The sequence below is a fragment of the Glossina fuscipes genome, unplaced genomic scaffold (assembly GCF_014805625.2).
Source record: "Glossina fuscipes isolate IAEA_lab_2018 unplaced genomic scaffold, Yale_Gfus_2 28, whole genome shotgun sequence".
NCBI classification, from domain to species: domain Eukaryota; kingdom Metazoa; phylum Arthropoda; class Insecta; order Diptera; family Glossinidae; genus Glossina; species Glossina fuscipes.
Genome location: NW_023998423.1, coordinates 9,954,475 through 9,967,448, shown reverse-complemented (window position 1 = coordinate 9,967,448; position 12,974 = coordinate 9,954,475). Strand labels below are relative to the sequence as shown.

Here is a 12,974-nt window from a genome sequence, read left to right as displayed (position 1 = left end):
GAAAAAGAAATTTATTGAAACAAAGTAAATTAATAAAAAAATAAAAATAAATTATACAAATATTTTTCTTTTGCATTTTTTAATGAAGAAAATTATTTCTTTTTTTCTAATAATTTTCTATAAAAAGTATTGATATATATAACTTGTATAATATAAAATTGAAATCTGATTGAACGTTTAATAAAAAGTTTATAAAACTTTTTTCTGGAAATTCATTTTCATATATAAAAATTATAATAAGAAATTAACAAAAACAAGGAAATAATAAAGAGTTAAAAAAATTATTAAAGCCTCTCAGTTTCATAGGCCGCGTTTGTAATACCCTTGTTTGGCGGTATCGCAGCACTGTTCGCATCGTTAACATTTTGTTCGTCTGGATTTGACGTAGTTGCAATTGTTGCGTCAGTACAAACCTTTTTTTCTTCCCTCGTAGGAGGATTTTTAAGTAGCGTCAATAGCGGTGCGTACATAAAGCATATAATGGCAATACCGAAAAGCATCCATTCGAAACCTATCGTTTTCACCAAAGTCCCGCTTAACGCAGGTCCCACCGCAAAGCCAACGCAAAACGCAACATCACCTAAAGCATAAACACTGCCATAGACAGCTGAATGACGTATATCTACTAGATATCCTAGCTCTGGCATCATGGAAGAATCAACCATACCAATAGCAAAGCCCAGACCTGCATTGGGAACAATTAAATGCGTAATGGATGTGGCCATCGGTATCTGTACAAGAAATACATGAAATGTGTTATTAGATTTTTAATTTTTTTAAAATTTTTCTTTACCATAATTAAACAGCCTCCAATGATAATTAAACCCAAACACGCAGCTAACCATCTACCGATCTTATGACCTAATGGACCAAACAAATTGGTACCAATTAAATAGCTAATGGAGGCCGGAAGAAAAGCTACACCCTGCTCCCAACGGCTAGAGCCCATATTATCGACCATCCATAAAGGCAAAGAAGGCTCCAGCATAGCTATGCCCATATTAGCGAAAGTGACGGAACCTGATTAGGAATATATAATTTTTTGTTAAATATAAACAGAGTACAATTTTCAAGTTTACCAGCTGCAATTAATATATATGGGTCCGTTATTAAAGCCTTTAATGTTGGAGGTTCAGTTTCCGCCTTCTGCACCGAAGGCTGTAGCATGAAAAGTTGCAGTAGACCATCGCCGAGAGCCAATATGGATAATACTAAAAATGGAGCTGATTTGCCAACAAATTCATACATGATACCACCGAATGGTGGCCCAATTAAAACACCCAACGCCAAACCACCCAATGCGATACCCATAGCATTTCCACGTTCCTTATCATCGGTATAACGATCCGCTAACATACCCATTCCAGAAACTGAACTGCACGAAGACCCAATGCCCTGTAGAGCGCGAGCTATAAATAGCACCAAATATGAACGACCGAAGGCGAAAACTAAGAGTAATAATTGAAAGAATAAAAATTGAAATATGACTTCGGAATTATGAAACATACTTAGAGTCGAGATGAACATTACAACGAAACCAGCAAACATAGGTATACTGTAGCCAATCCTAAAAGAAGACAGAAAATAACAGGATAACAGAATAACAGTTTCATATATCAAGTTCCTCCGCCTTAATGAATCCACGGCTACATTTAGGGTGAAGCTCACATTCGATGAAATAATCTAAATAAGGATTATTGTCCCTTTGGTGTAAAGAAAACACATCTCATGTTCCTAACAAAAATACTTTTAAGCCCGCTTTGTGAGCCGAAAATGTCACTGATGAAAACGGTATTGCCGTTACCCCGAGAAGCACGATAATTGATTTCTTATGAAAATTCGACTTTCGAGAGATTAAAAAGTTGCCCTAAACGGTTCAAAGCTTTGACGCCAATTTAGAATGCCGCAATACTACCGCTTAGTGACTTTTGCCGAGAAATTTTCAAAATTGCAATTTTTTCCCATATAACGATTTTCCAGAAAAGGGCATTATATGGGGACCGATCGAAAAAGTAGAGCGATTCAGTGCATTTTCCATTGCCTTTGTTCTTGGATGAACATCACACATCAGACGGACGGACAGGCTTGGATCGATTTAGTAAATTATTCTGAATCAATTGGCATATAATAAAAGGTGGTTGTGCCTCAAGTCCTTCTGGGTGTTACATACGTCCGCACTAACTTAATATACTCTGTACCACATGTGATGTAGGATACAACAATAAAGAAATGAGGAAATTTTCCCTCTTAACTGCCAGTTATTGTGGCCGATTAATAATGTAATGAAGTTTTGAAGTGAAATTTCTTGAGTGCTAAGGTAATTTGCATATGTTACTTATCATAAAAAAAGTGTAATAAATTATAATTTGCTGCACTAAAGAAGGCTAATGTCAATTTTTAATTACCTGTGAGTTAATGGACCAACAATTGGATTAACTAGCAACTGCACAAATGCTTTGGAAGCGAACAATAATCCCACTTCCACCGTTTCGCCTACCAATTCCTTATGTCGTTCCTCCATTTCGCGATACAGTGTTTCGTTTTCTAATAATATAAAAAGTATTTTTATTTTAACTAATTTTCTCGTTTACACCGACTTAAACCGTATTTAAATTGCCAATTAAACTAACCGTCTGGACTCAGGGTTGATACATCAGCAGTTGACAGTACATCGCCGGCAGCATCTTTATTATTACCGGGGCAAGGTGTGGTTGGTGGTGGCGTGTGCGGCGTTAACGGTGTACGTGGAAAGCTTTCTAAAGGAGCATCTGGATGCCGTATATCGTACAGGAACTCAGGTATAATAGGAACTAAAAAGAAAGAGAAATATGTGTATATACAATAAACGGTCGTTTGTAAGTCAACTACAATTAAGTTGTTGTCGTTCATAATAAAACAATTTGCGAACAATTATGAGACGAAAAATCTTTACATACTTAAATTACTTGTTTGGGTCGTTTGACAAACGACTTTATATGCTGAAGGAAAAGAATGGAAGATTTTTTCATATTTTCATTTCATATCCTTTAACAAATTGCATTAGGAAAAAGTTGTTGAGGTTTAAGATTTAAATAAGCTTTACTTTAATTACTTTTTCCCATGCCTTATACTCTGCCAACAAATATATATGCATATATATATGTATATGTGCATGTTTATAGATACGTGTATATATTTTAGGCCATGAGCAGTAGGCCAAGAGTTTGTTGCAGTTGTGTTTTCAATTTTATTAACACAACTTTCAACTGCTAAACACTTGATAATTACTTCACGTGCTTCACTCTTCGCAACTCAATTGTGGCCGAGTATCTGTCGATGTGAATTTCACGCCAGCCAAAGCTTGTAATTGTTTGTTAGTGGGGTTTTACTTGACTGCCTGTAGTTTTGTTTACTTTTGGGGGTAATAATGTGGTTTCTCATAATCAAGTTTCCGTATTTCATTTTATTTAGTAATAGTTTGTTCGAGTGTTCTGTATCTTTTTATAAGTATTGTTATGAGAGGTATTATGCGGTTTGAGTTGGCGTTGTATAAAGTTTACAAAAGTGGTTGTTGATTGACTGCTGTTCATAAATTTTTTTGAACTTTCAGTTTGCGTTGCACGAGATTACTTAATACGCGCGTACATAAGCAATTCATTCTAAATATAGATTTTATTCGAGGCCTAATTAAGTCTTTTTATTACGCGCTTCGTAATAAAATAATCGGTTTGGAAAAATCGTAAAAATGCTTTCCTACTGCAAAAAAAAAAAATCGATAAGATCACTATAGTGGGCCATAGCCCACCATAGAATCTCCTAAGCTATCCTGCAGGTATTTATGTAGAGACTTCTGTGTTATATTGGAAGTGGTCGAAAAACTGGTCCAGCGCGAACAAGTAGCGTTGGCCTGGGGCCAAAACAAGGCAATGTACTAAATTTTGTGCAAAAAGGCGCAAAAATACGCCCTATAGCTGAAACACAAGAAATCAAAAAGGATAGACGGATAGACAAATTTAAATCCATTCAGAAAATGATTCTGAATGAAAATATCGCGAAAATTGCGCTCTATACATGGGACACAAGAAAGCAAGACGGATAGACGGACTGACAAGTTTAAATCGATTTAGAATATGATTCTGAATGAAAATATCGCGAAAATTACGCCCTATAGATGGGACACAAGAAAGCAAAACGGATAGACGGACGGACAAGCCTAAATCGATTCTAAAAATAATTGTGTATCGATCGGCTTAATAAAAAATATATAATTGTATATATTTATATAATGTATATATCTATATAATGCAACATATAATGCAACAAGACTTGCGGGCAAATCTGGGCTATCCCTTATGGAGAACAGGAATGTTTTTAATTCTGAATTTTTAAATATATTCATATGCTACAACACTTGTGGCATAAGAGTATATTAAGTTTGAATGGATGTATGTAACACCCAGGAGGACTTGAGATGAACCCGAGTTTTTTGAGCTTTTGCAGTTGTACGAAATTGTGGATGGACATACAAAGCTGAGTTGCTTTTCGATCTGAGACCGAGTTTGGTATCTCGAACTAGTGTTATAAATGAAACGAAAAGCTTACCGTACTTGCAGACTTCTTCGCTGTGCGTGCAAATTAATAACAAGAGCTTAAAAGTAATTTTTTGATATCGACTAAGAGCTGATTTGGAAATGAGAAAACTCTTCAGTAGAAAGGTTCAAATTAATTTAGTCATTGAAAACTAATTAATGTTATCTTCAGCGTTATGTTTTATGTATTTTAGAACAATTGAATATTTATGAATATTTCGATTAAGAGAAAACAGCTAAGAACATTATAGTCGCGCAAAGCTCGACATCCAAACACGTTAGATGACTTAATCCAAATTTAGCAAATTTAACCCCCAAAAATTTCGTTATCTCTCAGTCATCATAGAAAACTTCAAAAAATATGTTTACTCCCGATGTAAAGTTTTTCTTTTCAAGATAACTCTTACATATGTTAGGGTCTAAAAAATGGACCTATAAGATCCAAACTCTTTCCTGTTAATTTTTTTGCTAAATTGATACTATGAACCAATTTTCATTATAAAATCTTAAAAATACTTACTATTCATGAGGAACCTTACATGGAGTGAGGTCGAGACCCATGTCCATCAAATTTGGTCCACTTCAATTTTATATCAAATTACTAGCCTGAATAAATTTTCATTAAAAAAAATTAACAAATTTTGGTGTACCATCGTTCATATTTCGTGAGAATCCTTATATGCGGCGGAAAATAGGTCTACCTGGTCCAAATTCGGTAAGATCGATTCTTTTGTCAACTTATTATATGAACCAATTTTCAGGTTGAAATATTAAAAATTAGATCTTTCTACCACATACAGAATTAGTTTTCCTAGGAACGATTATATAAAAGAGGGTCCAAAAAATTATTCCTGCCGAACCAAACTTTTCATACCAACATTTTTAATATCGAAACACTGTCACTCAGTGGTTTATGTTTAGAAATCTTCAAAAGTGTTTCATACAACGACTTTTCAAATTAAAGCGTTATATGGAGAGTGCCCGAAAAAGTTGGATAACCCGATCCATTTTCAGTAGCGTTCGTTCTTGGATCAGAGGAGGTTACCAAATCTAATCAAAATATCTCAAAAATTGCCTGCAGGTTAAACACTAAAGCACGTGGGCAAATTACAGACGGACTGACAGGCTTAGATCAGAAACACTTTCTGAATCGAGCAGTATAGTAAGGGGTCGGCTTATCCTAAGCCTAAATTCGCAAATAAAGATCACGTATAAAATCTCAATTCGCTTTATATAAGTACATAAGTTGTATATGGCCTGGTTAAGACTATTGGCCTCTTTTAGTTGATTTTCAAATCTCGGCCTTCCTGGTGGTTTACAAAAATTTTGGGGCTAGTCGACAAGCTGGGCTATCCTGTATTTATGAAATTTTGAATGTAATGAATGTGCATATAACGAATAGTTTCATACTTATCATCCATGGACTAAAGAGTGTCAATTTTGTGATTCCGTAAGACTAGGACTAGAGTTATTAAAATTATAAAAATTGAAATATAAATAAAACGCTTTTAGTTTATGTCCTTAACTTTCTAGTAAATAAACACGTTTTCAAGGGACTAGTTTCTCACGCTTACTATGAATGTATACGGTTCGTATACATAGTGTGTAGATTATGTAATAAAATTCATCTTATGAATTAAATAATGGAGAAATGTCTTAATTGATCTAAGAGAATTTATTCCAGATTTAATTTAGTAAATGTTTCAGGCTGGTTATTCAATTTTCTCAACGGTCCAAGTATACCATTAAAAGTTCCCCCAACCACTTGTTTTTTTTTTCGATGTGGAAATTATTGTACGTACAAGTTACTAACGCAAGCCAGATAAATGATTCGGCGAGCAAAGTTTTGACGATGTTTCGTAAGGGTCTAGAGTTACTTGGCATTAAGTTAGCCTTATTCGCTATACGAATAGGACAGTTCTTCGCAGAACAGCATCTAATGCATATCTTAATTTTATTTTTGCGAGTGATACTTACAGACCGTAGTATAGTCTTGGGCTGGGCGTAGCTGATTGTTTGGAGCGTAACACCGAACTAAAATCATCCCAACAATCTAATATTACAGTTCTGGTCTAATTGATTAGATTAAATTAATGTGAATGGTAAACGACCGCTTACTTATTATTCGGGATATTTTCAAATGTCATAAATTATAACCTTAGGCGACTTTTTCCAAAATATTGGCAAGAAAAACCAACGCATTAGTGTATAAGTAAGGAATAAAATACCGCAAAATGGCGACACTTTATATCGTATATTTTGTTGTCTTTCCTTGCACTCTACTGCCTATCTACGATACTCGTTTCTTTTGCTCACCATCCAACCATAGGGTAGTGCTTAATTTATCAAAACGTATATGACACGCAAAGGAAACCTTCAAACGCCCTATAGAGCCCGTATTAGCTCTCGATCAGTGTTAAATTTAGAATTGAATTAAACATGTTCGTCTGCCCAAATTGTCCGGTCGCAAAAGTGAAGAGAGTTTAAATCTGATAAAGATATTGAGAATTTCTGTAGGCATGTTACTTTGGGCCAAATAGGCCAAATCTGTGATCACAGTACCCGTTTAAACTAAGAATATCTGAGCTTTCAAAAACAATTCTTTGGTCCTTACACTACTTGTACTAACATAACCCCACATCCCACACATGTACTAACATGTGGCCCACACCGTAGGTGTGTAGAATATTATTGTAGAATATAGGAATTTCATATTCTTTCATCTAAACCTTTGCAATATCCATACGAAAATTACAGAGAACCCATAAAGTGTATATATTCTTGGTCAACATTAAATTCGAAATTGATCTAGGTATGTCTATGTTTATTTGCCCATGTAAGTGCCTGAGCATTTGTTGGCGTTAATCATATTTCATATATGGCAACAATTAAGACATCGGCTTTAAACTTGCAAAACCATTGCGCATTCCTGTAAGTGGGTTAGTGGATTGAAAGTAAATCAAAAGGCCCGTCTTCAGCATAAGATGGACTTAGAAGAACTTTGTTTTGAAAAGAAAACAAAATTTAGGCTTTTATTCATTACTTTCACGGACAACACACAGATATGACAATAAAAGGACCCCTGTACAAGACAAAATTGGGGACAATCGGCCATATCCACCGATCGATATTTATATTAGTAACGAAATTACATTTTCATTGTTCATTTTTCTCATTTTCGAATAAAAGCATCGGAGCATTAAAAATTCGGTTACCACCGCATGTAGTTGTCTTATTTATTTATAACTTTTCTGCGACCTGCTGAAGAAAAACAAAGGTAAAGTACATTAACTTACTTAATCAGTAAAAAATTCGACATAAAATCTTTAATCATTTTTAAAATCGTTGTCTGTTTAACGAACGTAATCTCTTTTTCAGTTGGTATGGTATCGTTGAGGTAGATAAATTCGCGTGCAAAAGACATTTTTAACCGCAGAACTTTAACAACAATAGCAATAACGACAAATAAACTTTAGGTAAATTGCTTGGTCGTCAAGAGAAACACAATCGTGGAATGTAAGCGGAAAGAATTTATAAAGTCTATGTGCTAAGAGATATTTTATTGTCATTGAGTTCGCACAGAGCAAAGGAAATATTACGAAAACGGAAGTAATCAAAAAGTGTTTCGAACAATTGTTTTTTTTTTTTTTTCTTTTGTTTTTTTATATATTAACAGTTAAACAATTAACATTTTGCAGATGTTATTGATAATTGTGTATTGATTTCGATTACTGATGGGAATAACAAAAAATCCAACTACAACTATATGGGAGTCAGCCAGTCGTCCTTTAATTGTACGCTCAGTATGGTTAGAGAGCTCGAAGTTAAGACCAAAATTGCAACGACATTTTCTATTGGATTTTGTTGAGACAAACAGATCTTTATCGACTTTGAAATTGATAAATCAATCTTTAGTTCGGCAGAGGAAAGGTAAAAAGTAATTAAAAGAAGAAAAATTACATACATACAAAAGAAATATATTTAGAAAATTTAAATCGTTTACTTCCTACCGGTTACACCGATTTGGAATATTTGCATACGAGTTGCGAAAGTGAAGACGATTTCGTACTCATCGATACAGCAAAAGCTAAATTACATGAACCTTTTAAAACTCTAAGTAACAAAGTGACTTCTTGGCCTAAGGAGAGATTACGGAAGCGTTGGCCTCTGTTACGGCAAAAAGTTTCGAGTTCGAGTTATTCTAAAGGTAGAAGAAACAACGAAATACGAGAAATTCTATCACGTCGTAGTTCATTGCAAGACTTTTCCGAGAAACAAATTACTGTTGATGAATGCCTGGCTGAAAGAGTCTTAAATTGGTTGGACTTGGCAAAGAAGAGCGACTACTTACCTTATGCTAAATGCAGAAAAATAAGAGAAATGGAAAAAATCTATAATAATAATAATAACAATAAACGAGATTCCTCTCAGCAGAAACCAAAGAATGCTCGGGATATTCATTTCAGTGCTCGTCGAGAGCGCTCGAAAGCGGTTAAACAAATTACGATTATTTTCAATAGAGAAGGACGACCTGTACGTGTTGATCCTCTGGTGCGTAATATTGAGTTGTGCACGTTATCGCAAAATCCAAGAATTACAAAAAGACTGACGAGTACATCCGCCTCAGCCAGACTGTATCAAAGCACTCACGGAACTACATGTGCGAAAAGCGCCATCCCAGCCATGCGTCGTCGCTTAGATACTGTGGCCGATTTAGCTACGAATCAATTGCAAAGACGTTTGCAAGAAGACTTTCAAATTAGTTTAACCCAAGTTGCGGCAATGCCCGGTAACGGTAAACGTTGTCGGGAGACTAAAAAACAATTACATGTATTTATGCCTTCGTTATCCAAAAAGGTATCTAACGTTAACCAATGTAGTTCCCCTGAAGATGCTATTAGTGAATTGAGTCACAATTTTTCGCAAATTTGTAATATCTGAAATTTTTCTTCTTCTTTTTCGAATTTTAATTAAATAAAGTTATATTACGAATCGAAATTTGTTATGAAAAAACTCAACCTTTCCCAGTTTTAATAATTTTTGTATTTCTTGTCTAGAAGACGATGAAGGAGTTTCGCGATTTTTTCTGAGAGATATTTTGTTGAAATTTAATAAAACGAACTGCGCCTATCTACCCACACTTAACAACATTTTTCGAGTTTGTTTGAAGCGGAATTTTGAGTGAACCACTTTTTTTATTAAATAAGCTTTTCATTATTTTGAAGTAAGGTTTTAAAAAGTGCTAACATATAGAAACAATGTTCACTGGAAGCGTTCGTCAGCGAAATTTGCTTTTAATGTCTTCAATAATAGAAAGCCTTGCGGAACCCTATTGCAGCTGCCGGAACCATAGGAATCCTTCTCGGTTATTGAAAAAAAAAGTGGGCGTCTACGTAAACACCAAACGGCCAATTTCTTCGCATAGAATTACAGTACATAGCCTTACGGCCGACTCCGCTAAATATGACAACTCGCATTTATGCACAATTTTTCAATTGGAATTGTTGTTTTCCTTATTCGGTCTCACTTCATCGCGGTATCTTACCAAAACAGATTTAAATTTACTATTTGAATAGCTTTGCGTTGATAATTGGTCTATTTTGACGTCTATTTTGACAAATACACAAGGAGATATGCCGTTCAAATCGATTCGAACAAGCACATATTTCGAATACTGCTGTTCGTTTATAGTCGTGACATTTGAAGCAGAAAGGGACTTATACGGTGTAAAGGTCTGTTCGAATTTTTTGAAAAGCTGTCCAATCGGTCAAATGGCGGGCATAGATAAGCACGGCCGGTTACCTCTAACTGTGGTGAAATTCTCGCAACGCATAAATGAAGAGATACGTAACTCGAATAATTTATACCTATTGTTGAGTACCTGAGGAAAATTAGGAGAAAAAACATGAAGGCTTATTGTGATAGGAGAAAGGCATCTCTGTGAAAATATCCTCTGTTTCACTGTGTTTGATGGTTGGGATAATTACACGATGTAATCTGCAAATTGAGGCTTTATAACTGTTTTAGTGTATCGCAATTTAGCGTAATGCAAGGGTTTACGCGACGATGTCGTACGAGCACCTGATACAATTTTTAAAATTCCCTATTTCCAATATAGGAAGAAATGATTTTATGCCGTCAAATGTTATGAAATTATAGTCTATAACTTTTATCGTAATAATGAATTGTTTTTATTGGATAGAAGTGCCACTCAATTAGGCAAAACTGGAGGAAGAGGAATATACACTTACTTCGAGTTTTCATTATTTGCAATAAGAAATAAGAAATCACTAAGATACTTTATGGTTTGTATATATTCGTGACCAACGTATAATTTTATATCACTTTAACAATTTTCGTCATCTGTTGAAATACAAGATTGGATGCAAATATATTTAGTTCAGTTAGAAAACTATGTTCCCACAAAAGTTAAAGAATTAAAAAATGGGAAACATTAGCCGAAAATTCAATATGTGGTTACTTTTACCAAGAACATAGAAAATGTTGATTGAAAAATTGGCATAAAGAAATCTAAAAGTAAAAAAGTCGTGATCAGCTTATTGATCTGGCCATAATTAATAAAAACTTTTAGGTCCACGATTCGTGCCAAGAGAGAGATAGAGGTAGAGAGAGATAGAGATGGATAGATAGACGGATAGGCAGATAGATAGATCGATAGAAAGAGAAGGCGAAAGGGAGTGGTGGCGATAGAGAGAGGGGTAGAGACGGAGAGAGAGAGGAAGATAGGTCGTTAGATAGTTTGATAGAGGGACGGAGAGACAGGGATAGAGAGAGACAGATGTAGTTATAGATTGATACAGAGAGCGGGATACAGGCAGAGAGGGGGAGAGAGGGAAAGAGAGATAGATAGATAGAGAGAGAGAGAGATAGATAGGTGGATAGATAGATAGATCATACGAGAGAGGGGGCGATAGACAGAGGGCTGAATAGAGAGAGAGAGAGGGAGAGGGAGACAGAGATCGATAGAGAGAGAGAGATAGATAGGTCGATAGATAGTTCGATAGAGGGACAGAGAGACGGGGACAGAGAGAGAGAGATCTATATATAGATCGATACAGAGTGCGGGATATAGACAGAGTGGTGGAGAGGGGGAAAAAGAGAGAGGGAGAGAGAGGGAGAGAGGGATCGAGAGAGATAGGTAGATGGATAGATAGGTAGATGGATAGATAGGTAGATCGTACGAGAGAGAGAGAGAGATCTATACGTTGATCGATAGAGAGAGCGGGTGACAGTGAGAGAGGAGAAGAGGGGGGAAAGAGAGAGAACCAGAGAGATGGAGATGGGTAGAGAGATTTAGATGAAGAGAGAAAGGGAGACAGCGAGAGAGAGAGAGACAGTTTGTCATTTATGTTCTTTTGTGTTTTATTGCAATAATTCTTAGAAATGTAACCGTTCAGAAAAACCTAACTAAATAGTAAGAGAATTATTTCAAACATTTTTATTTTACGAATTCAATTAATTTTGTAATATTTAATTTACATTAAATCGTTTGTTAATTATCTTACAATTATAAATGGATTTAAATTTAATTTAAATTATTTTGATGACCAAGCATATTTCCGAGCTCGTTCACGTTCGTTATCGCGTTGATAGTTTTCTTGTAAATCGTTTAGAAACTTATTCAACTCCTTCGACATCATATACAAAGAGAATAGTTCTACTACCATATAATACATGAACATACTTTTGTAGAAATTTGTTAATGTCACCACTAAATAATATTTTATTTCGGGCTTTTTAAGCGTTATATACTGATAAAAATATATAGAATGCCAAGCTGTGAAAACTAATAAAACAGCCCAGCTAAAGGTAAAAGCAAGACTTAAATAATATACTTGATTTAAAACTTTAGCAACATTGATGTCCAATAGAATTAATTCATCCAAGATTTTGGTGAAAAGGCTAACAGAATTAACTATGGCCTTATTTTTGCGAAACAGTAGAAGGAAAATGCAAAAAGTCATTAAAATTCCCGTTAAACGTAAGGCGAGATTACCAAAAACTGTTAACGATGAGTGACCAATCATCGGTTGCGAATAATCCCGCCAGTTGGCAGCTAAAGAAGATATATTCACGTATGTATATATCGTCAAGTGTAATAACGTGAATCCAAATCCTTTCCAACACCAGCGAAGTCGTGCTTCAGCATGTTCAAAATAGTAAGGAAATAAGCCCGATATTCGTAGCATCATAATAGTTAGACCGAATGATTCCGCAAAGTTACGTGGTCGGTTAGAAAAGAAAGCCATCACTTTATTTTAGTTGTTCATCGAGTGCTTTATAAAACTTTACTGAAATGTAAGATATATTCAAATGAACGAATGCAGGCAATAAAATCCATAATGATAAAGCCTTTAGGGATTTAAAATTAATATTTTCACTTTA

The 12,974-nt window shown here is 35.0% G+C and overlaps 1 protein-coding gene across 5 annotated transcripts in view; it reads right to left on the bottom strand.

Moving 5' to 3' along the window:
- Positions 1 to 219: 219 nt before the first annotated feature.
- The window catches only part of LOC119636565 (synaptic vesicular amine transporter-like), a 44,731-nt gene continuing 31,976 nt past the window's right edge, over positions 220 to 12,974 (bottom strand). For all 5 annotated transcript variants that reach the window (XM_038031967.1, XM_038031970.1, XM_038031969.1 and 2 more), the window contains 6 exons: positions 2,631 to 2,810; positions 2,406 to 2,544; positions 1,509 to 1,567; positions 1,080 to 1,448; positions 794 to 1,020; positions 220 to 731 (listed from right to left, as the gene is read on the bottom strand). In XM_038031967.1, coding sequence (XP_037887895.1) covers positions 285 to 731; positions 794 to 1,020; positions 1,080 to 1,448; positions 1,509 to 1,567; positions 2,406 to 2,544; positions 2,631 to 2,810 — 1,421 coding nt within the window. In that variant the 3' untranslated portion in view covers positions 220 to 284. The remainder of the gene's footprint in view (positions 732 to 793; positions 1,021 to 1,079; positions 1,449 to 1,508; positions 1,568 to 2,405; positions 2,545 to 2,630; positions 2,811 to 12,974) is intronic.